The sequence below is a fragment of the Schistocerca cancellata genome, chromosome 1, assembly GCF_023864275.1.
Source record: "Schistocerca cancellata isolate TAMUIC-IGC-003103 chromosome 1, iqSchCanc2.1, whole genome shotgun sequence".
Classification (NCBI taxonomy): domain Eukaryota; kingdom Metazoa; phylum Arthropoda; class Insecta; order Orthoptera; family Acrididae; genus Schistocerca; species Schistocerca cancellata.
The window spans coordinates 519,185,145-519,208,893 of record NC_064626.1 but is presented as its reverse complement, the minus strand read 5'-3'; the positions used below and the strand labels follow the sequence as shown (position 1 = coordinate 519,208,893).

General features: G+C 40.8%; 1 protein-coding gene across 2 annotated transcripts in view; it reads right to left on the bottom strand.

Annotated features, from left to right (window-relative positions):
* The window catches only part of LOC126178807 (neurofibromin), a 474,179-nt gene that overhangs the window by 269,408 nt on the left and 181,022 nt on the right, over nt 1–23,749 (bottom strand). For both annotated transcript variants that reach the window (XM_049924560.1, XM_049924561.1), the window contains 2 exons: nt 17,910–18,166; nt 15,666–15,758 (listed from right to left, as the gene is read on the bottom strand). In XM_049924560.1, the coding sequence (XP_049780517.1) occupies nt 15,666–15,758; nt 17,910–18,166 (350 nt within the window). The remainder of the gene's footprint in view (nt 1–15,665; nt 15,759–17,909; nt 18,167–23,749) is intronic.

The window sequence follows — 23,749 nt, the reverse complement described above, 5'->3', positions numbered from 1 at the left end:
TGGGGTTAAGTCGGGAGAGCGTGGAGGCCATGACATGAATTGCTGATCATGATCTCCACCACGACCGATCCATCGGTTTTCCAATCTCCTGTTTAAGAAATTCTGAACATCATGATGGAAGTGCGGTGGAGCACCATCCTGTTAAAAGATGAAGTTGGCGCTGTCGGTCTCCAGTTGTGGCATGAGCCAATTTTCCGCGGGCTACGCGTGAAACTTTCCCGCTCGCCTTCAACCGTTTCTTCGCTCACTGCAGGCCGACCCGTTGATTTCCCCTTACAGAGGCATCCAGAAGCTTTAAACTGCACATATCATCACCGAATGGAGTTAGCAGTTGGTGGATCTTTGTTGAACTTCGTCCTGAAGTGTCGTTGCACTGTTATGACTGACTGATGTGAGTGCATTTCAAGCATGACATACGCTTTCTCGGCTCCTGTCGCCATTTCGTCTCACTGCGCTCTCGAGCGCTCTGACGGCAGAAACCTGAAGTGCAGCTTCAGCCGAACAAAACTTTATGAGTTTTTCTACGTATCTGTAGTGTGTCGTGACCATATGTCAATGAATGGAGCTACAGTGAATTTATGAAATCGCTTCAATCATTTGTAATAGCCCTGTAGTTTAAAATGAAGGATATTGGTCGACTGTGTCACACATGTTGTCCCAAAACGATCAATATTTGGGTACAAATGATTCCTGAATTCCAATAGTCAAAAGATGTGTTTGTTGACTGGACTTTCCCCAGTACATGCCATGTGCAAAAAGTTTATAGGGGAACCACTTAAAATATTCTACTTGGACAAAAATGCACAAATTCTCAGTCCTTGTGAGGCAAACTGAGGAGCTACTTGATTGAGAAGTAGCGGCTCTGGTCTCATAAACTGACATACGGCCGTGAGAGCAGTGTGCTGACCACAGGCCCCTCCATATCCACATCCAGTGATGCCTGTGGGCTGAGGATGGCATGGCGGCTGGTCGGTACCATTGGGCCTTCATGGCCTGTTTGCGTGGAATTAAGTAAGCAAGTGGAAGGGCACTTAAAGGAACTGTATTTCTCGTGGATCCCTCCACAGGACAGACAAGAAAAAGGTTTGTATAATGCAAAACTGATAGACACACAACAGCTTAAGACTAAATTCCTAGCAGGACCTATCACATTAATTAATTTTAGATTCTTTTAACTTCCTTAGACTACATGAGCATAATTTTTCTTTTTTAAATTCCATCCAGCACAAGGATGCAATTGCTTCTACCTTCTTTAAATTTGATGAATAGGTAGATACTGTGTGACAACATATCAAAAATCTTGTGTCTCGATGTCTCTTTATAACAGGTAAATTTTAATGGTGATATGTATAAATGGAGGACATCGGATGATATTATTCAAAGATAAGTGCACATAATGTTCACTGCACAGTAACGACATGACCTTTTGCAACATCACTGACAAGAAGAAATGAACATAGGAATCTAGGAAATATTGAGAATCATTTAAATTTACCATTGCAATTTACCAGTAAAAGCAGATGTTAAGGAAGCAAAAGACCTACACAATAACCAACTGCTATTAAAAAATATAATGATAAACAGCATATTAAGCAATACCTATTTATTCATACTTATAGGTGCTAGATGTTAGCTTTGTCACATTTGCCAGCAGAAAGAGAGTGTAGATATCCACTTTGGGAATTAAAGACGAGGTAAGCTAGGTAGTCCAAGAAGTCAGTCCAAGCTATAAAAGCGAGCGAGCTATCTTGAGAACAGAAAAATGGTTGTAGGGTAGAAAGTTAAGGAACAGTATTGGCATAACAATTTAGGATTGTGTTGGAAGTATTTTTCTGCATTAAGTCATGTGTTCAACATCTCACAATGGTTGGATGCTGTTGTTATTCAAAGGCTTACTCCAAAAGGGTAAGGTAGAAGAATTTACCTGGATTAAATAAAGAAGCAAATGCATGCCTGAGTTTCGTTGTCTACATAAGGAGCAGGGAACATGAGTATCGGGTGTTGTTGTTGTGGTCTTCAGTCCTGAGACTGGTTTGATGCAGCTCTCCATGCTACTCTATCTTGTACAAGCTTCTTCATCTCCCAGTACCTACTGCAACCTACATCTTTCTGAATCTGCTTAGTGTATTCATATCTTGGTCTCCCCCTACGATTTTTACCCTACACGCTGCCCTCCAATACTAAATTAGTGATCCCTTGATGCCTCAGAACATGTCCTACCAACCGATCCCTTCTTCTGGTCAAGTTGTGCCACAAACTTCTCTTCTCCCCAATCCTATTCAATACTTCCTCATTAGTTATGTGATCTACCCATCTAATCTTCAGCATTCTTCTGTAGCACCACATTTCGAAAGCTTCTATTCTCTTCTTGTCCAAACTATTTATTGTCCATGTTTCACTTCCATACATGGCTACACTCCATACAAATACTTTCAGAAACGACTTCCTGACACTTAAATCTATGCTCGATGTTAACAAATTTCTCTTCTTCAGAAACACTTTCTTTGCCATTGCCAGTCTTCATTTTAAAACCTCTCTACTTCGACCATCATCAGTTATTTTGCTCCCCAAATAGCAAATCTCCTTTACTACTTTAAGTGTCTCATTTCCTAATCTAGTTCCCTCAGCATCACCGACTTAATTCTACTACATTCCACTATCCTCGTTTTGCTTTTGTTGATGTTCATCTTATATCCTCCTTTCAAGACACCATCCATTCCGTTCAACTGCTTATCCAAGTCCTTTGCTGTCTCTGACAGAATTACAATGTCATCAGCGAACCTCAAAGTTTTTATTTCTTCTCCATGCATTTTAATACCTACTGCACTTCTTTTCTTTTGTTTCCTTTACTGCTTGCTCAATATACAGATTGAATAACATCGGGGAGAGGCTACGACCCTGTTTCACTCACTTCCCAACCACTGCTTCCCTTTCATACCCCTCGACTCTTATAACTGCCATCTGGTTTCTGTACAAATTGTAAATAGCCTTTCGCTCCCTGTATTTTACCCCTGCCACCTTCAGAATTTGAAAGAAAGTATTTCAGTCAACACTATCAAAAGCTTTTTCTAAGTCTACAAATGCTAGGAACGTAGGCTTGCCTTCACTTAATCTTTCTTCTAAGATCAGTTGTAAGGTCAGTATTGCCTAATGTGTTCCGATATTTCTACGGAATCCAAACTGATCTTCCTCGAGGTCAGCTTCTACAATTTTTTCCATTTGTCTGTAAAGAATTCGCGTTAGTATTTTGCAGCTGTGACTTATTAAACTCATAGTTCGGTAATTTTTACATTTGTCAACACCTGCTTTCTTTGGGATTGGAATTATTATATTCTTCTTGAAGTCTGAGGGTATTTCGCCTGTCTCATACATCTTGCTCACCAGATAGTAGAATTTTGTCAGGACTAGCTCTCCCAAGGCTGTCAGTAGTTCTAATGGAATGTTGTTAACTCCTGTGGCCTTGCTTCGACTCAGGTCTTTCAGTGCTCTGGCAAATTCTTCACACAGTATCATATCTCCCAATTCATCTTCATCTAAATCCTCTTCCATTTCCATAATATTGTCCTCAAGCACACCGCCCTTGTATAGACCCTCTATACACTCCTTCCACCTTTCTGCTTTCCCTTCTTTGCTTAGAACTGGGTTTCCATCTGAGCTCTTGATATTCATACAAGTGGTTCTCTTTTCTCCAAAGGTCTCTTTAATTTTCCTGTAGGCAGTATCTATCTTACCCCTAGTGAGATAAGCCTCTACATCCTTATATCTGTCCTCCAACCATCCCTGCTTAACCATTTTGCACTTCCTGTCGATCTCAATTTTGAGACTTTGTATTCCTTTTTGCATGCTTTATTTACTGCATTTTTATATTTTCTCCTTTCATCAATTAAATTCAATATTTCTTCTATTACTCAAGGATTTCTACTAGCCCTCATATTTTTACCTACTTGATCCTCTGCTGCCTTGACTACTTCATCCCTCAAAGCTACCCATTCTTCTTCTACTGTATTTCTTTCCCCCATTCCTGTCAATTGTTCCCTTATGCTTTCCCTGAAACTGTGTACAACCTCTGGTTTAGTCAGTTTATCTAGGTCCCATCTCCTTAAATTCCCACCTTTTTGCAGTTTCTTCAGTTTTAATCTACAGCTCACAACCAATAGATTGTGGTCAGAGTCCACATCTGCCCCTGGAAATGTCTTACAATTTAAAACCTGGTTCCTAAATCTCTGTCTTACCATTATATATTCTATCTGATACCTTCTAGTATCTCCAGGCTTCTTCCATGTATATAACCTTCTTTCATGATTCTTGAACCAAGTGTTAGCTATGATTAAGTTTTGCTCTGTGCAAAATTCTACCAGGCGGCTTCCTCTTTCATTTCTTACCCCCACTCCATATTCACCTACTATGTTTCCTTCTCTCCCTTTTCCTACTATCGAATTCCAGTCACCCATGACTATTAAAGTTTCGTCTCCCTTCACTAACTGAATAATTTCTTTTATCTCATCATACATTTTATCAATTTCTTCATCATCTGCAGAGCTAGTTGGCATATAAACTTGTACTACTGTAGTAGGCATGGGCTTCGTATCTATCTTGGCCACAATAATGTGTTCACTATGCTGTTTATAGTAGCTTACCAGCACTCCTATTTTTTTATTCGTTGTTAAACCTACTCTTGCATTACCCCTATTTGATTTTGTATTTATAACCCTGTATTCACCTGACCAAAAGTCTTGTTCCTCCTGCCACCGAACTTCACTAATTCCCACTATATCCAACTTTAACCTATCCATTTCACTTTTTAAAATTTCTAACCTACCTGCCCGGTTAAGGAATCTGACATTCCACACTCCAATCCGTAGAACACCAGTTTTCTTTCTCCTGATACCAACGTCCTCTTGAGTAGTCCCCGCCCCAAAATCCGAATGGGGGACTACTTTACCTCCGAAATATATTACCCGAGAGGACGCCATCATCATTTAACCATACAGTAAAGCTGCATGCCCTCAGGAAAAATTACAGATGTAGTTTCCCCTTGGTTTCAGCCATTCGCAGTACCAGCACAGCAAGGCCGTTTTGGTTAGTGTTACAAGGACAGATCAGTCAATCATCCAGACTGTTGCCCCTGCAACTACTGAAAAGGCTGCTGCCCCTTCTTCAGGAACCACACGTTAGTCTGGCCTGTCAACAGATACCCCTCCATTGTGGTTGCACCTACGGATGGCCATCTGTATCACTGAAGCACGCAAGCCTCCCCACCAACGGCAAGGTCCACGGTTCATGGGGGGTGGGGGTGGGGGGTGGGAGGGTGGGGGTGAGTATCGAGTAATGAGCAACAAAGAGTTTCAAGTTCCGTTTGGCTTGTAACTCCTCAAGAGAATGAGTCATGGTTATGTACATAATGTCATTCATGTTAGACTTAGTTGCTTAGACCTCAGTGCAAACATGAGTAGATACTAGGAGGTGTTGAAGAGAGGTACAAATTTATAATTACACTTTTGCATGATCCTGACTTAGTAGCTAATCATAAGCTAGGTTAGGTCTTAGTGATTCGGAATGTAATACATTTTTGATAAAAATACTGAATTAAATAGATGGGTTTGTAAATGTTCTTATGGAGAGGGGTTTTACTTTAAGCAATTATTTCTTTTAGCATTTTCTGTGGACTAGTGGATACCAGGATTAGTTTTACCAGGATTAGTTTTCTATATCAAAGACTCACTTACCTGTTTCAAGAGTAACCAGGATGAGCAATTAGTAGTTCAAGATGTAAAGTACTTGATGGACAGTCTTATTTGTGTATAGCAGACACATTCTTGATAATAAATTTAAAAGAGAATCAGAGGGTATGAAGAACATTAGTGTGTAAATAGAATTTTTCTGACCACAGGGGGATAGTGAGGTGTAACAGATTGCTTTGGCTTAAAGTGATATGTTAGACTTTGATCTTCCAATCCAACAAATGACGTCCGTGGTTTGTAAAAAGGAATGTTCTTGTTACTTTAGTGTACATTTGTGATCTGCCTTCTGTGCACAGATTTTTTTGTATTCTCTGTGCATGTACCATATGCTGGGGGGAACACAACATATCTGTGAAATGGGGTGATGGACAGTGATATTACGGTGTGTTAAGCCACTCCTGCAGTGCGTGATTACTCCATGCCACTGACATCCAGCCTAGGGAATACGCTCCAGTCCATGGAACTCCCAGGAGCCAGAGACATTACTGCTGATGTCTCTATGAAGTGAAGTCGGATACTTGACAGCTCTGATGTACAACAGATATTGTAACTGCTCATGCTGCATAGCTTGGAGTTAACAGTAGCTGTAAAATGTGATGCAAAACTACACATTGTAATGAAAGTTTAATATATATATTGCAAAGAAAAAAAGTTGGAGATAATTGAAAAGTAGCTGGTATTCCAAGTGACTTTTCACGCTGACACAGGCATTGTAATGGAGAAAAGGACTCTGAAGCCAAGATAGCCAGGCAATTATTACTTCTGCAACTTGGTTCAAGGGTAAAATTGAGAATAGAAGGCAGCCATGAATTATACATGCAAACTGACCACAAAATATTCAAATATGGTTGTCAAAGAGTCGAATGTCTACAAGGTGTAAGTGGCATAAATTTACATATTGAGGAATGTAACTTAAGAAAAGGTAATAACCTTTTATAAGAAATAAACTAAAACCTCACACCCATGCTGAACCCATACAACAAAGCAGTATTCACTGAATATGAAGTAAACCACAGGGTGCCAGAAGAGCTAATTGTTTGCCAAGGTAAACCTGTTATCAACTGGAAGTTTGCTTTGAACATGACAGTGCTTTACTAGGAATGTCTCTCCTGGAGGTGACACACCTTTACCTTCCTCTGGTCTTTAAACTGACTTACCAACCAAATTGTGAGTGGAATTACAGTTTAACACGGACTCTGGAGCACAGTGCGGACTGATCCACTGATCCATTTAACCACTGAGCCAAAGTTGCAGAAAATTTGAAAAAAAAAGTAAGTCATTCCCCTATCTGTGACTCCACTTTGATCTGTTTGTATGCTGTGTATTTAAAAGACAAAACTTTATAGTAAAGAAAAGACTTCATGCAATACCAGTAATATACACAAAAATTCTTGTATAATGGCATCAGATGTTAGTCAAGCCTGGATGAAACATGATTTGTGGAAACTACATGAGTGCTAATAACATGACCACAAGAATCATCAAGACCATTGGTGATTCCATATCAAGTGATGTAGGGATGTGATCATTCATTCTCTCATCCATTCACTGGGTTTCACAGACCCCATTGAGAAGGACAGCTTTCAGAGATGTGGAATGAGCTAAATATAGATTAACAAAAGGCAAGCAAATTATACAAACTTAATCTGTGTACAATAATAACAATAAAGTATTACTATATTGCTTAATGCTATTCATGCTTATGTACAGACTAAATTAAATCACGTAAACTAGAAAGAAAATTGCTGATTCCTCAGTTATGCTAAATAGCTACTGTCCATCTCTTATCAGTAGCTTCATATTTGCTTCATATTTATTTGATTACAATGGTGTTTTTCACAGAAAATACACACCTGCTCCTTTAAATACTGGTTCCTGGTTACAGTACATTACTACTTGCCAAGCAGCTTTACAATGAACACTGCTATTTGTCATGTAGTTAATGGAACTCGGAATTTAGATATTGTTATTTTTAGAAAGATTGGGGTTGGAATTCCCAAATTCTAATTCTTGCTTTATGTCAGATGGAATCTTGTTGTATAACTTTCTTGAAGAGTACATAGCTCTGTTCTGCATTTTCGGCTCGGACCAAGTGTACATTTTCTTGAAGATTTGCTTTGTTTCACATTTTCGTTTTTCTTGACCTCTATAGTTATCCAAGTTTAAGATGACATAAACTTATCAATATTTTTACTATGCTACTATTACATAACATTTTTGTAGCCATAACTATGATTACTTAATTTGAGTCTTGCTGTGCCCATGAGATTGCGCGTTTGGGTGTCTGTGTGATTGTATGTGTATTATTCCTGAAAAAGAGCTAGTGCTTGTAAGCAAGTGTGAATGCTGTTTTTTGTTATGTGTCACTGTGCTCCACACATCAATCCACTACAGATGACTGATTACCTTTCCCTTATTTTATGTATTGTTCCGGCAAGTAATTTCCATTACTGTTATCCTAACTTTCTTTAACACAGTTTGTACTTTATTTCCCTGCTATCATTTCTGACAGAGCTGCTGTAACACTTTAATTAAGTGGTGATAAATAGCAATAGCTCTTCATCATATCTAAAGAAATGAAAATACCTAAAAACAAAGATGATGTGACTTACCAAATGAAAGTGCTGGCAGGTCGACAGACACACAAACGAACACAAACATACACACAAAATTCAAGCTTTCGCAACAAACTGTTGCCTCATCAGGAAAGTGGGAAGGAGAGGGAAAGACGAAAGGATGTGGGTTTTAAGGGAGAGGGTAAGGAGTCATTCCAGTCCCGGGAGCGGAAAGACTTACCTTAGGGGGAAAAAAGGACGGGTATACACTCGCACACACACACATATCCATCCACACATATACAGACACAAGCAGACATATTTAAAGACAAAGAGTTTGGGCAGAGATGTCAGTCGAGGCAGAAGTGCAGAGGCAAAGATGTTGTAGAATGACAGGTGAGGTATGAGTGGCGGCAACTTGAAATTAGCGGAGATTGAGGCCTGGTGGATAACGGGAAGAGAGGATATATTGAAGAGCAAGTTCCCATCTCCAGAGTTCGGATAGGTTGGTGTTAGTAGGAAGTATCCAGATAACCCGGACGGTGTAACACTGCGCCAAGATGTGCTGGTCGTGCACCAAGGCATGTTTAGCCACAGGGTGATCCTCATTACCAACAAACACTGTCTGCCTGTGTCCATTCATGCGAATGGACAGTTTGTTGCTGGTCATTCCCACATAGAACGCATCACAGTGTAGGCAGGTCAGTTGGTAGATCAAGTGGGTGCTTTCACACATGGCTCTGCCTTTGATTGTGTACACCTTCCGGGTTACAGGACTGGAGTAGGTGGTGGTGGGAGGGTGCATGGGACAGGTTTTACACCGGGGGCGGTTACAAGGGTAGGAGCCAGAGGGTAGGGAAGGTGGTTTGGGGATTTCATAGGGATGAACTAAGAGGTTACGAAGGTTAGGTGAACGGCGGAAAGACACTCTTGGTGGAGTGGGGAGGATTTCATGAAGGATGGATCTCATTTCAGGGCAGGATTTGAGGAAGTCGTATCCCTGCTGGAGAGCCACATTCAGAATCTGATCCAGTCCCGGAAAGTATCCTGTCACAAGTGGGGCACTTTTGTGGTTCTTCTGTGGGAGGTTCTGGGTTTGTTCCAAACTGAACAATCCATTGCCCTCACCCACCTAATCCTTCACCTACACATCAACTCAGCCAATGAACACACCCGTCAACTCCTATCCTTAATAAAAGTCCTCAATCTTTCTTCTCCCACATCCACACCGGCTATTCAGAGCATCCTCCTACAGGCCAACCGCCAATTAGAACAACATGCCACCCTTCACCTCAAAAAACTATCCAATCTCCTGGTTTCCCACCTCCGGAAAGGCAACTCACTCACCTTTCACAACCTTTCCAGCAAACCTCAACCACCTCTCATTGCACACAAACCCAGTCTCTCCCATCTACTCAATCTCCCACTTCCAGCTCCACTCCCTCCAAAACCTCAAAATTCCGATCAACACAATCTGGCACCACAACACCCTAATTCAGTAGTTAACCTTTCCTCCAAACCTCTCTCCCAACCCGAAACCTCTGTCCTATCCAAAGGCCTCACCTTCAGCCCCACTCCCAGATTCAACCAAACAGCCCTCGTCAAAGATTTACTGTCCTACACTCGTACTCTCTGCTGGAAGTATCACTCCACGAAGAAAAATGATCCTAATCCTACCCCTAATGATCCAACTCCCCAAGACACTATCCAAATTGAACCCTGCCTGGAACAGTTCCGTCCTCCGTCACAGCGGGACCCACCTCCTCTTCCACAAAATCACCCTCTCCAAACCTTCCAGGAATTTCTGACTTTCAGCCTTGCCTCTCAATCCTTCTTAAAAAACCTTAATCCTACTCCCAACATCACCACTGCTGAAGCCCAGGCTATCCGTGATCTGAAGGCTGACCGGTCCATCGTCATTCTTCCGGCGGACAAGGGTTTCACGACCGTGGTACTTGATCGTCGGGAGTATGTGGCTGAGGGACTGCGTCAACTTTCAGACAACACCACATACAAAGTTTGCCAAGGTGATCCCATTCCTGATGTCCAGGCAGAGCTTCAAGGAATCCTCAGAACCTTAGGCCCCCTACAAAACCTTTCACCTGACTCCATCAACCTCCTGACCCCACCGACACCCCGCACCCCTACCTTCTACCTTCTTCCTAAAATTCACAAACCCAATCATCCCGGCCGCCCCATTGTAGCTGGTTACCAAGCCCCCACAGAACGTATCTCTGCCTACGTAGATCAACACCTTCAACCCATTACATGCAGTCTCCCATCCTTCATCAAAGACACCAACCACTTTCTCGAACGCCTGGAATCCTTACCCAATCCATTACCCCCAGAAACCATCCTTGTAACCATTGATGCCACTTCCTTATACACAAATATCCCGCACGTCCAGGGCCTCGCTGTGATGGAGCACTTCCTTTCACGCCGATCACCTGCCACCCTACCTAAAACCTCTTTCCTCATTACCTTAGCCAGTTTCATCCTGACCCACAACTTCTTCACTTTTGAAAACCAGACATACCAACAATTAAAGGGAACAGCCATGGGTACCAGGATGGCCCCCTCGTACGCCAACCTATTCATGGGTCGCTTAGAGGAAGCCTTCTTGGTTACCCAGGCCTGCCAACCCAAAGTTTGGTACAGATTTATTGATGACATCTTCATGATCTGGACTCACAGTGAAGAAGAACTCCAGAATTTCCTCTCCAACCTCAACTCCTTTGGTTCAATCAGATTCACCTGGTCCTACTCCAAATCCCATGCCACTTTCCTTGATGTTGACCTTCACCTGTCCAATGGCCAGCTTCACACGTCCATCCACACCAAACCCACCAACAAGCAACAGTACCTCCATTACAACAGCTGCCACCCATTCCACATCAAACGGTCCCTTCCCTACAGCCTAGGTCTTCGTGGCAAACGAATCTGCTCCAGTCCGGAATCCCTGAACCATTACACCAACAACCTGACAACAGCTTTCGCATCCCGCAACTACCCTCCCGACCTGGTACAGAAGCAAATAACCAGAGCCACTTCCTCATCCTCAAACCCAGAACCTCCCACAGAAGAACCACAAAAGTGCCCCACTTGTGACAGGATACTTTCCAGGACTGGATCAGATTCTGAATGTGGCTCTCCAGCAGGGATACGACTTCCTCAAATCCTGCCCTGAAATGAGATCCATCCTTCATGAAATCCTCCCCACTCCACCAAGAGTGTCTTTCCGCCGTCCACCTAACCTTCGTAACCTCTTAGTTCATCCCTATGAAATCCCCAAACCACCTTCCCTACCCTCTGGCTCCTACCCTTGTAACCGCCCCCGGTGTAAAACCTGTCCCATGCACCCTCCCACCACCACCTACTCCAGTCCTGTAACCTGGAAGGTGTACACAATCAAAGGCAGAGCCACGTGTGAAAGCACCCACTTGATCTACTAACTGACCTGCCTACACTGTGATGCGTTCTATGTGGGAATGACCAGCAACAAACTGTCCATTCGCATGAATGGACACAGGCAGACAGTGTTTGTTGGTAATGAGGATCACCCTGTGGCTAAACATGCCTTGGTGCACGACCAGCACATCTTGGCGCAGTGTTACACCGTCCGGGTTATCTGGATACTTCCTACTAACACCAACCTATCCGAACTCCAGAGATGGGAACTTGCTCTTCAATATATCCTCTCTTCCCGTTATCCACCAGGCCTCAATCTCCGCTAATTTCAAGTTGCCGCCATTCATACCTCACCTGTCATTCTACAACATCTTTGCCTCTGCACTTCTGCCTCGACTGACATCTCTGCCCAAACTCTTTGTCTTTAAATATGTCTGCTTGTGTCTGTATATGTGTGGATGGATATGTGTGTGTGTGCGAGTGTATACCCGTCCTTTTTTCCCCCTAAGGTAAGTCTTTCCGCTCCCGGGACTGGAATGACTCCTTACCCTCTCCCTTAAAACCCACATCCTTTCGTCGTTCCCTCTCCTTCCCTCTTTCCTGATGAGGCAACAGTTTGTTGCGAAATCTTGAATTTTGTGTGTATGTTTGTGTTCGTTTGTGTGTCTGTCGACCTGCCAGCACTTTCATTTGGTAAGTCACATCATCTTTGTTTTTAGGTATATTTTTCCTTCGTGGAATGTTTCCTTCTATTATAACCATATCATTAAAGAAATGAATATTCACACACGTATTAGATGAATTATAAAATTGTGAGATCAAATGATGAAAAGTACTCTCCTTCAAGAGACATGTCACTACTTCCAATAGACACTTATAAAAGTACATACAATGCCCTAACTTTTGAAACCAACTTCCTTGGGGTAATGAGAGGAATAGCTGAGGCACGATTAAAAAGGAAGGTAAATTGAAGGGGGATTAATGCTCTCAGCTGCAGCAGGACATTAAGTGGAACCAGCGGCGATGAGCGAAAATATGTACCGGACTAGGATTCAAACTCGGATCTCCTGCTTACTAGGCAAGTGTGGTAACCACTGCAACTGCATGGACTATCTCAGTACACTTCAGGGCCAATCCACACTCCCACCGAGTGCCACCTATCCGCAGTCCCTGTCCATTATACTCATGTTTGCTACTTAGAGATTCACACAGGAGGTCAAACGTATTCATAAATTCACACTGAAAAAAGTGGACTCATTGCCCAGCCAGGCTTATCAATTGTTTGAGTGCACGGTGTCTGTTCCTTCGAAAGAACAGAACTCACACAGATCCCGCAGCTGTGAAACACTATATGTAAATTGATGGGGAATCACTGCTACCGACTGCAGCAGGACATTAAGCGGAATCAGTGGTGATGAGCAAAAATGTGTTGTATAACTTTACAGAAGAGCACATAGCTCCACTCTGCATTTTATGCTTTGACCAAGTGCACTGGGATTTGAACCCGGGATCTCCTGCTTACTACGCAGATGCAGTAACCACTACGCCATCCAGGACAGAACGTTCTCACAACTACATGAACTATCTCAGTATGCCTCAAGGCTGATCCACACTCCCACTGAGCACCACCTATTCCCGGGCCCTGTCCATTATATTCCTGGTCCCGGGTTTGAATCCCAGTCCAGTACACATTTTCACTCTTGGCTGTTGATTCCACTTAATGTCCCGCTGCAGCTGATAGCAGTGACCTCCCTTCAATTTACATACAGTGTTTCACAGCAGTGGGATCTGTGTGGGGTCTGTTCTTTTGAAGGAACAGACACCATTCATTCAAGTAAAATGGAAGGGCAGATAACTCAGATGTATTGTTTTATGGCATGACGAATAATGTGGATTAAATGCAGCATATAAGAAAAGTTACAAATTTTTACATGTAACATGGAGAAATGTACAAGTACCTGAACAGGCATTTTACTCGCACTGTGAACTGAAGAAGGGAAGTCACATGCCACCTACCAAATCAGATAAAGAATTAACAGACAGTGTGCAATGATTCCCTTAAAACATAAGGCGTGAAGAAGAATAAATAATACAGCAAATGAACATGAGTACTACATGAGAAGTCAACTTTCAATAGAGGATAGAGGTTCTATATCACATAATAATTATTTACAGAATTGCGTCTACTCTCTAAGACTTATAAAGGAGGAATATTAAATGTGGAAGAATATAATGTGCTATCTACTGAATCAGGTAAGAGAGTGATGACTGTGTCAGTCATAACCATAATTGTTTATTAAGGCAAATCACTAGCAAAAAAAGAAAAATAATGTATCAAAGAAACACATGTACAGAAAATGCATATGTTCAACAGAAAACAGTGTTCTACATGGCATAGTTACAACAACACATAGGTCAAGTGTGCAATTATCTTGTGCTTTACACAACAGCAAATGCTTTCCCAGAATAATCAAATGTGAAAAAAATTAAATGTGGAAGAGTAACAGAAGAAGTCTGTCACTCACAATTAAGTTATAAACACATGAGAAGAAATGACTAAATGAAAAGAGAGCCTAAACAGGAGTACAACAATAAGACAATACAGAAAATGCATAAATTTCTTGTATAACTTGTCTAATTTATGAATGTCAGACAGAAAAATACTGGGCGGGGAAGGGAGGAGGAAGAGAAGACATTGATTTAAATGCGTAGTATGAGTACATGACACTACGTAACTAATACGTGCTATAAAAGCCATATTCATAAGCATGTTTGAGACCTTTAGAATGTCAGTGTTCCATTAAATTCATGCATTTCCAAGAAAGATGCACAGTATTGGCATCTAATATATTCTATGTTTCCACATTTTAATGGTGTGTAGTTTCCAGAAGTGGTGAAATGGTCCTCACTGCCATCCTCCCCTCATCATATATTCAGTCACCATCTCTCATGAAGTTGAAATGGGAGCACGTCTGTGCAATGATTTTTTTTTATTGTATCAAAAATAACATTAACTCGAGAGAACTACAAATTACGAGACAGAATTTCTGACTCCTTACTGCCTTTAATGGTCACAGTTGGAGATTCTTTTCAATATATCCACATTCATGATTTGGTACAAGCAAATTAGGCACACAGGAACTTCTGTTAAAAACAGAAGCTGATGTGGACGCCTAATGACAGCTTCTACCAAATAAAATTAACTTGATGTTCAAAGAATGATTGAAAATGATGCCACATAAAATTACATTCTCTGTGGTCTTAGGACTGGATTGATTTTCACCACGACTGTCCATGAATCCTCATGTCAAGAAGTTTTGGAGTCACTGGATATTATACCATTTAACACAACAACATACACTCAGTGTGTGGATATCTTTGGGCAGATATTTTACACGTTAAGTTTGGGCAAGTTAATACAATATAATTTTATCTATAATAGATATTGTTGAACTCTGTGATTGTTCCTCTAAGAGTAAAGTTGAAGGAAATCCACTACCACTCACACCTGAAAGTGGTTTACTTAAAAACAAAACTAGTTTCATGCTAATGTCCATCTTCAGGTGATTATGTTGAGTTTCATATTTTGAAATTCATTGCTGGAGGTTACTGTTGAACATACAAGACAAGCTGAGTCATGCTGACTACAGATGCGAACTGAAATCTGCCCTAAAATGCGAACATTTTGAGTTTGTGGTGAGAGAACCAACATAAGCTGAAAATTAACATGATCATACGTTTTATACATCATTTTGTTTTTTAATTCAGAGTAGTCACATAAATTACTGAATCTATAGTGTACATTTGTCAGAAAGCAGTATTGAACTTTATTTAACCCTTTAATTGATAAGCTTTACTGATTCTTCTGATATGTTTGCCTGACTATCAACTAAATAAGAAAAATTAACTTTTCTTTCAGTTTGACACAATCAATGGTTACTTAAAATAAAATGTAACTCACTTATCAGCAGATGAAACAATTGCATCGAAGACCTTTTGGGTAAGAGCTATAAGGTTCCTCCGATTTTCTTCAATATCTTCAGTGGAGTCCAATCTGTGACAAAAGAGGAAATGTTTAACAAATGAGAGCCATTAAATGCATTCTCTGTTGATAAACATCTCTAGTTTATGTGAAAAAACTACTGCATTTAAGAGACATAGTTATAGCTATAGTATAAATGATAACATTTTAATCTAATGAAGTATTGTAAGTAAATAATTTTTATTATAGTTTCCAGCTTTACATCCAATAAGCCATGCGCTATCACTTCTTGTAATCAGATTTATACAGTTTCTCTCTGTTGTCTAATCTATGGTAATGGCAGCAACTGAATACTAACAACTACTTACCATCTAAACTACTTATCTTATGCAAAGCCACTTGCCAAATACTGGAGCTTGCTACAACAATTGTAAGTGTTTCTACAAACATTGGGACAATTTTATCTTCAGAATATTTCTAATGAGAAGTGAGAGAATAACAAGCATCTTGTCATATTTTTCAGTACTATTAAAATTGCAAATAATATCATATTTAAATCTCACATGTTTTTTTTCTATTGTTTGCACATTTTGTACACTAAACCACAGCTGTAATGTACACTTATAGTGGGATTCCCATCATGCACTGTCCTACAGTGACTGTCTTGACATGGTATGCATTCTGACCTTAATCCCTGAAACGTTTTTAACTATTTCAACAAAAAACTTCATTCTTTATCCATTTAGGCTAAATTCATAATCTGGTATCCTGGCCTGGATATTTTGAAAGCATGCTGGAGAGCCCAAAACTCGATGACGGCCACTAGAAAATGCTGTTGGTACCTGGTAGTAACATCTGTGCAACACCAGCTTTGTGATGCCACAGGGTCTTGTTCACTTTACTGACCACTTAGCGCTTACAACCGCACTGTAAAGCTAGTAGTGGCATGGCCCTGCCTTCAGTTGTGCATCCATTGCACTGTCATACACACCTTTGGTGTATTCTCAGATTTTGCTATGTATTAGGCTTTGATATTCATTTATTATAAGGATTTTGTTATTCTGCCATGCTGTCTCCACTGTCCATTTTGCCTTTCTTGTTTTCCCCCTGTCGACGTTCAGTGAACTGGTGTTGATGACCACTGACCAGTTTGTCTAGCTGCAGCAAGATCCTTCATAGTTTCTGAAGTCTGCCGAATCTTGGTCACCATAACTGGAAATAAGGTACATGGTTACCTATGGCCGCCAAGCTCATGCAACACAGGGAACAGTAACAGCTGCTCCTGCAGCAGCAACAATGGCAGCAAAATGAGTTGCTCCATCAGGAAATTCAGCTATTGAAGGATCAATTGCACCCAATACAGGCAGTGGTATCTTCGCTGACACAGAGCCACCCACCCACATTTCTGCCTTTTAACAACGACAAAGAGGTCTGAGATCATATTAACAAGTGGCTGAAAAGCACATCACTAGCTTTTGGGTCTCTCAATGACATTCTCTAATGGTTGCTTTTCCTTTCTTGAGCTTCTCTGGAGACATTTTTCTTACTGAAGAAGTTGGCTCCACTGCCAAATCCAGTTCCACCCACATTTGAGGAAATGTGCACATTGCTTTCAAATTATTATTCACAATAATTCCATGTGGTCACATCACGACACAGATTTCATCAATACCACGAGGAAAATGGTTAGTCGTATTGCATCCTGGGTGACTGATTTACAAGTACTGTGTCGCCGATGCAATTTTACTTGTTCGAACGGAGCACCCGTAAGCCCTTATTCTGACTCTTTACTTTGATACATAGTGATCCAGTTGGCTCCCAATCTGGAGGTATGCGCTGCAGCTCTCAAACTACACAACCATCCTTTGGGCAATATTTTGAAAATCATGCACTCTTTTGGCATGCTCATTGAATGATGGATATGGTTTCCATCATTCAGTTAACTAGCACTTGACGAGAGAAGAAATCTTAACAGGCCGTTGCCTTCTCAGTATATTCCACATATCAAATATACACAGAAATATGCAAAATATTATTTCACAACTTGGGATCATGTTATAGTTGAAGTTAAAAGTAACTAATTTTAGTCAGTTTTAACTCTAAATTAACAGACCAATTCTGTTTTATTCACACATGTCAACTACCATTGTGTCTATTACAAAACTACAGCTTTTTTAGGACAGTACAAAGTTTTAAGACAATGGAGACAAGAAAGCAACTTACCTTGCAGGATCTACTTCAAAACTTTGACTTGTATCTTCCAATAATGGCCTTATCAAAGGCTCCAAAAGTGTCTGTAGATAATTAGCTCCATATATTTTGAAACAAAATGCCATGATTTTGCTGCCAAGAGAATTCCCACGAAAAAGAGTCTGCATACAATCAGACACTTCAACTTCTCTGTAGAACATATTCCATAGCAATGGTGATAGTAAGTGCTTTGCATCAAATAATGTAACAAATACTCTAGCCAGTTCATCCTGAAATATGCCATAAAATGATTCATATAACAAAATTACATCTTTATAAATATAAATTTTTTTATATATTCCTGACATGGTCAGTCTGGGGGCGATGTACAGTAACTGAAGAAAACTTCACAAGCCAAGACCATTAAGAAAGCATTTTATTGGATGACTGGTTTCAACACAGCTAAGCTGTCATTATCAGATATTATGCTTTTGAATTTTTATAACATATTATTCATCAGTGCTACAAGTCTCTTCAAACTGCATATGCTCTTTCCTCTACAATGAAAATCACTACACATCAGCATGTCAAATGTAAAAGTATTATGTATGATCATAAACATGACTATCTGCGCCAATCGTAAATGTTCATGTTTACTACCAGCTGATTGTCAGCTGTGAAGTGCATACACAATGTGAAGAGACTTGTGATGCTGATGAATAATACGTTGCAAAAATTCAAAAGCAAAGGAGACTGCTTTACACAATATCTGCTACATATTTTATGTTGGTACATAAAATTGACAATTGTATACTAAATCAAATGGATTTCTAATTTTTTTTTAAACTGGTGCTTCTTCGTCTGGCAAAAGACAGAACAGGAAAGAGGGAGAGGGGGAGGGGAAGGGGGAGGGCCAAGGAAAACAGAAGTTCATCAGGATTAAGTACAGATTCACAACTGTATCATACAAGAAACAGCACAACAGGACTAAAAGAATATCACAATAACATTAACAATAACTGACAAGTTTGAAAATAATGTGTATCAGAGAGGGATGCCAGTGTGTAGGAAATAAAAGAAGAAGAAGAGGGAAAGAGAAATTTGCATCAGACACTGATGGTGATTGGGGGTAAAAAAGAGCAAATAAAGCAAATATAAGACTTTATCCAAGAAAAGAAAAAGCAGCAAAAAAGAAAATTTCGCAAAACACCACACCAAAAATCGTTTGCAGCATAGGCGATATGTTAAAATAGGGAAAATTAGCATAAGTTAAAATCAGGTTGGCTCTAAGAACCAACCACATTCTGTAGAGCGTGCCTCCATTTATACAGTTCTGTGGTACTAGTGCTGGAAGATGAGTCTAACTTGTCCCATGTAGTGAAGCAGTGACCAATATCACAGCTATTGTGCTGCACAGCACTTTTTGTGATATTTTGGTACACATAGGGTACAATATCTTCCCCACTCCCCCCCCCCCCCCCCCACCATATATATATGGGCTGTATAAAAAGTAATTAGAATTATTATTTTTCTCTGAAATGACTCTATTGACAGAGGTACTTAGAGTTACACACTTTCAATATAATTGTCCCCATTATTTATGACATTTGGCCAAAAATCCGGAGGCGTCACCACATACCACATGCACATATGTTTCTGTTGATGTCCCGTAGTGACCGCCCTATGGCATGGATAATGTCATCTTTGACATTGTACTGGATCCCTCTCAGTGGTTCCTTCACTTTGGCAAAGAGATCGTAATCACAGAGACCTGTGTCGGGTGAATATGGCGGATGTTCCAGACTCTCCCATTGGCAGCAGCACTAGAGGTCCTTGGACAGCAGCAGCAGTGTCACATCGTGTACTGTCGTGCAGAACAATGAGGTGCTGTTCCTTGAAATGTCGTTGCTTTCACCTGAGTGCTGGATGAAGGTGGTGTTCCAGGAATGTGCAGCAGTAAGCAGTGTCTACTGTCACCCTTGGTGATACAGCATGATGCAGTATTGCCCCCATCAATGAACATCATCTTCACAGCAACTGATGTAGCACACACTACCTGTATACAAGGAGAACCGGGATGCCTCCATTCATTGGACTGGCATTTCAAGTTTCGTCGATAGTGATGATGCAGCAAAGAAAGTCGTTACCTTCCCTTTGGTATTGGCACAACAAATCCTGTGCAATGGAATGGCAGTGTCATTGTTGCTCCTCAGACATTTCATGGGGTATCCAACATGCTGCAATCTGGGTGTGCTCCACAATGTCATGCAGAATGTGGAGCACAGTTTTGTGGCATATTCCAACTTCTGCTGCCAACTCATGTCAGTCCAGCGGTGATCAATGTCCAAGAAGGAAGCACGGAGTTGAACAGTATTGTCCTCCATGTGGGTTCGTCCTTTGCGGGGGTGATCCTTCACAGCATCTGTGCATAATCTGAATCCTCTAAACAACATGCAACTGTGCTACATGGCAATACTGCATCACCACATGCTTCACGCAGTCCTTAGAAACATTCTTGCGTGTTCCGAACTTGTGCCACTTCAGTTTTGAGCCAAGAACATTGCTCTATCTTTCTAAACATGATTTTAGGGTGATTGTGCTGTTGCTAAGACATTCAACGATCTACACACTGCAGTAGACTGATAATCGCTGTACAAACTCATCTAACAGGCCTTCGTTATGTCAACACAAATCTCTGGCAAGAGTCAAACTGGTACTCCAGATAACTAAACGTGTCTTTCTTCATTATATTAAAAGTGCCCTTGGTGTCCTCAGGCATTATGTCTTCAAGTATAGGATACAATGAAATGCTTCTGTACTCCCCAAAAGAAGCATCAGTTGAAACTGTTATTATGTTTTATCGATCTAAGCTTATTGATGATTTATATTTAGAATTTCCACAGTGACAGTGCAGAAGAGAATAGTTCCCTAGTATTAAATTGAATGCTATGTAGAACTGGATCTCTGATCCCCATGGTGGTCTACACTGCCACCAACCACCTCAGTCACTTAGAAAGAAAATCTGCAGTTTACATGAAGTATAAGTAACCCAAAGCAAAAGTTTCAGTTGCAAGCTTTCTTAAATCCTGAAAGCTGTCTACATAACCAAGCTGTACATATTTTTTATTTTATTATTCATGTTTGGTGAGAGCACATCAAAACATGACTGATCCACCTACGAAAACATCATCAGTATTACACAAATGTTTACTTCTTTGTATGTGCTAAATTGAGACAACAATTAAGAACACCATAAATAAAGATGAAAGAATGGAAACATTGCTTTGAGACTATGCTTCCATAAGTTTTTGATTTTTATGATCTTCTCCATATGATCTATGTGGGCAACAGGAATCTACTTGGTCTTTTGTATTTGCAGTAGAAGCATGCACATAAGGTTTCAGTAGAAAATGGTCACCAAACATATTGGGAGTGTGTGTGAGGAACCTTGCTATAAACTTACAATAAATAAATAGCATTCCTTTTGTTCTGATACTCATTATGAAGATAAATTAGGTGATGATATTTGTTTTGTTTATGCTAAATGTGCTTCTGACAGCACAATGCATTAGACAGAGTCTGCAGCAGTATCCTGATTGCACTGTTCGCCTGTGTCTAGCAGTGTCACCTAGTATATAAAACTGGGAAATGCAGTCACCACGTCTGTTACTCAGTGGACTTCATAGAATGCCTTACAGGTCTACATATCAAAGTTGAGGTCAGTTTTGATGTAGTGTTTCTGTTTCCCAATAATCCACTGAAAGACTCTTTGGATCTGGTTGCACAGAAGTTTGAGGATGCTCTGATGGGCCTTTTCAGGCATGTACTAACCTCTACATACTTTTTACACAATGGCAAGCTTTCCGAACTGACTGACAGGGTAACCATGGTCAGTGCCCTCTCTTCAGCAGCTGCCAATTTATTCATTGAGAAATTCAAGGCAGAAATATAGAAAACATCAAGGAACAAAACAACATGGTTCAAATGACTCTGAGCACTATGAGACTCAACAGCTGAGGTCATCAGTCCCCAAGACTTACAACTACTTAAGACTAACTAACCTAAGGACATCACACACATCCATGCCCGAGGCAGGATTCGAACCTGTGACCATAGCAGCAGCATGGTTCCGCACTGAAGCGCCTAGAACCACTCGGCCACAGCGGCCGGCAAAACCACATGTTTCTTCAGGTATGAGGAACACAAGTTTCTGATTGGGTCCCTTGGAGGAACGGTCTCAATGAGATTTTAATATACCTAGACCCAAGTCACCTGAAAGTAACATTTATCATGGAACTGGGAAAGGATGGTCAGCTATCATTCTTAGATGTGCTGGTCAAACAGTAAGCATGTGGTTTGTTGGCCATGGTGTATATCACAAACCAAAACACACTGATTTGTATCTAGAGGCACGAGCTATAATCACCCAACACAGAAGAATGGGTTCTGAGCATCCTGGTCCAAAGGGCACACTCATTATCAGATGGAGACAGCTTGACTGTCAGAGAAGAAACATCCACATACAATGCTCTACATAAATGGACACACTGCCAAGCAGACTGAGGAGACCACTCACCCAGACACTTGACCATGTGACAAGGGAGCAGGACAAGATAAACATGAGGGTGTGGCCAATTTTCCTTATGCAGGATCTATCTCTGCCAAAAACAGCAGGGAACTGAGAATATACAACTCATGTGTGTGCTCTGTCCTCCAGCCATGATCACAGCCCTACTGTGGAATGATACAGATGACCTTGGTTTATGAAAGCCAAGAATGTATAGTATAAGTGCCAAAGTGGCATGTCATATATTGGACAAGCTACAAGAACTGTTGACACCAGATGCCACAATCAACACTGCCACACACATTTGCAACAAGTAACCAAGTCAGCCATCGAACACTGCTTGGAACTTGATCAGTCCATGAGCCATGAAGATACGAGAATGCTGACCCAAATGGCCAGAAATTGGGACAGCATTGTGAGGGAGTCAATTGACATTTGACTAATAGAAAACCTAATCAATTGGGACACAGGCTATTAGCTGAGTAAAGCTTGGTGTCCTGCACTGTATCTTTTAAAAACACAACAAATGCAAATCTCATCAGCACAGAAGCCTCAAGCATCCTGCCAGGTGGACTGGCCTGGAAACAAATTGTCCTTGGATAACCCAAATGACAACAAACTGCAAACAGAAAGCAACCTGTTAGTTTAGACCGAAAACAGAATATTCAAGGTTTGTGCCTGCAGGGATAAATTATACTCAGAACATTACATGATGCAGACACCTGAGGGCGACACTTGCAGCAGAGGACCACAGACGGTATGTGAAGGCTGCAGGAGTAGACCACAGGCAGAGCATTGGACAGCATGGAAACTTGAGGATAGTGCCTGTGGGAATAAACCACAGAGAGAGCATGAAGACAGAGAGTACAAATTATGGGCACACTCCATCCAACGACTAGTCTCGGGCAGCACCTGATGAAGGCAACGAGTCATGTCACTGAAATATCATGCAAGGAAGACTACAGTATCCAAGACTAAACCTGACAACACAAGAATGTCTGCAAATAACCATAAAGCATGAAAAATTGCAATATTAATGAATGTAAGGAATTCTGTGGAAACAGAAAAATGACATATTGGTGTGTAAAAACAAAACAGATATTCTGCTCAGTGTGTGCATGTGCAGCATTCACAAATGTAATTATTTTTATTTCTATCTTTGTTCACAAAAATAATATTTTGAAGGAAGTGTTTTTAATTCACATGAAATGTGTTTGTCTAGAGATTATTATATAATATTTAAAGAAATGAATAAGCAATTTAATGCAGAAATTTGGATTTAAGATCACTAAGAACATAAAAATGT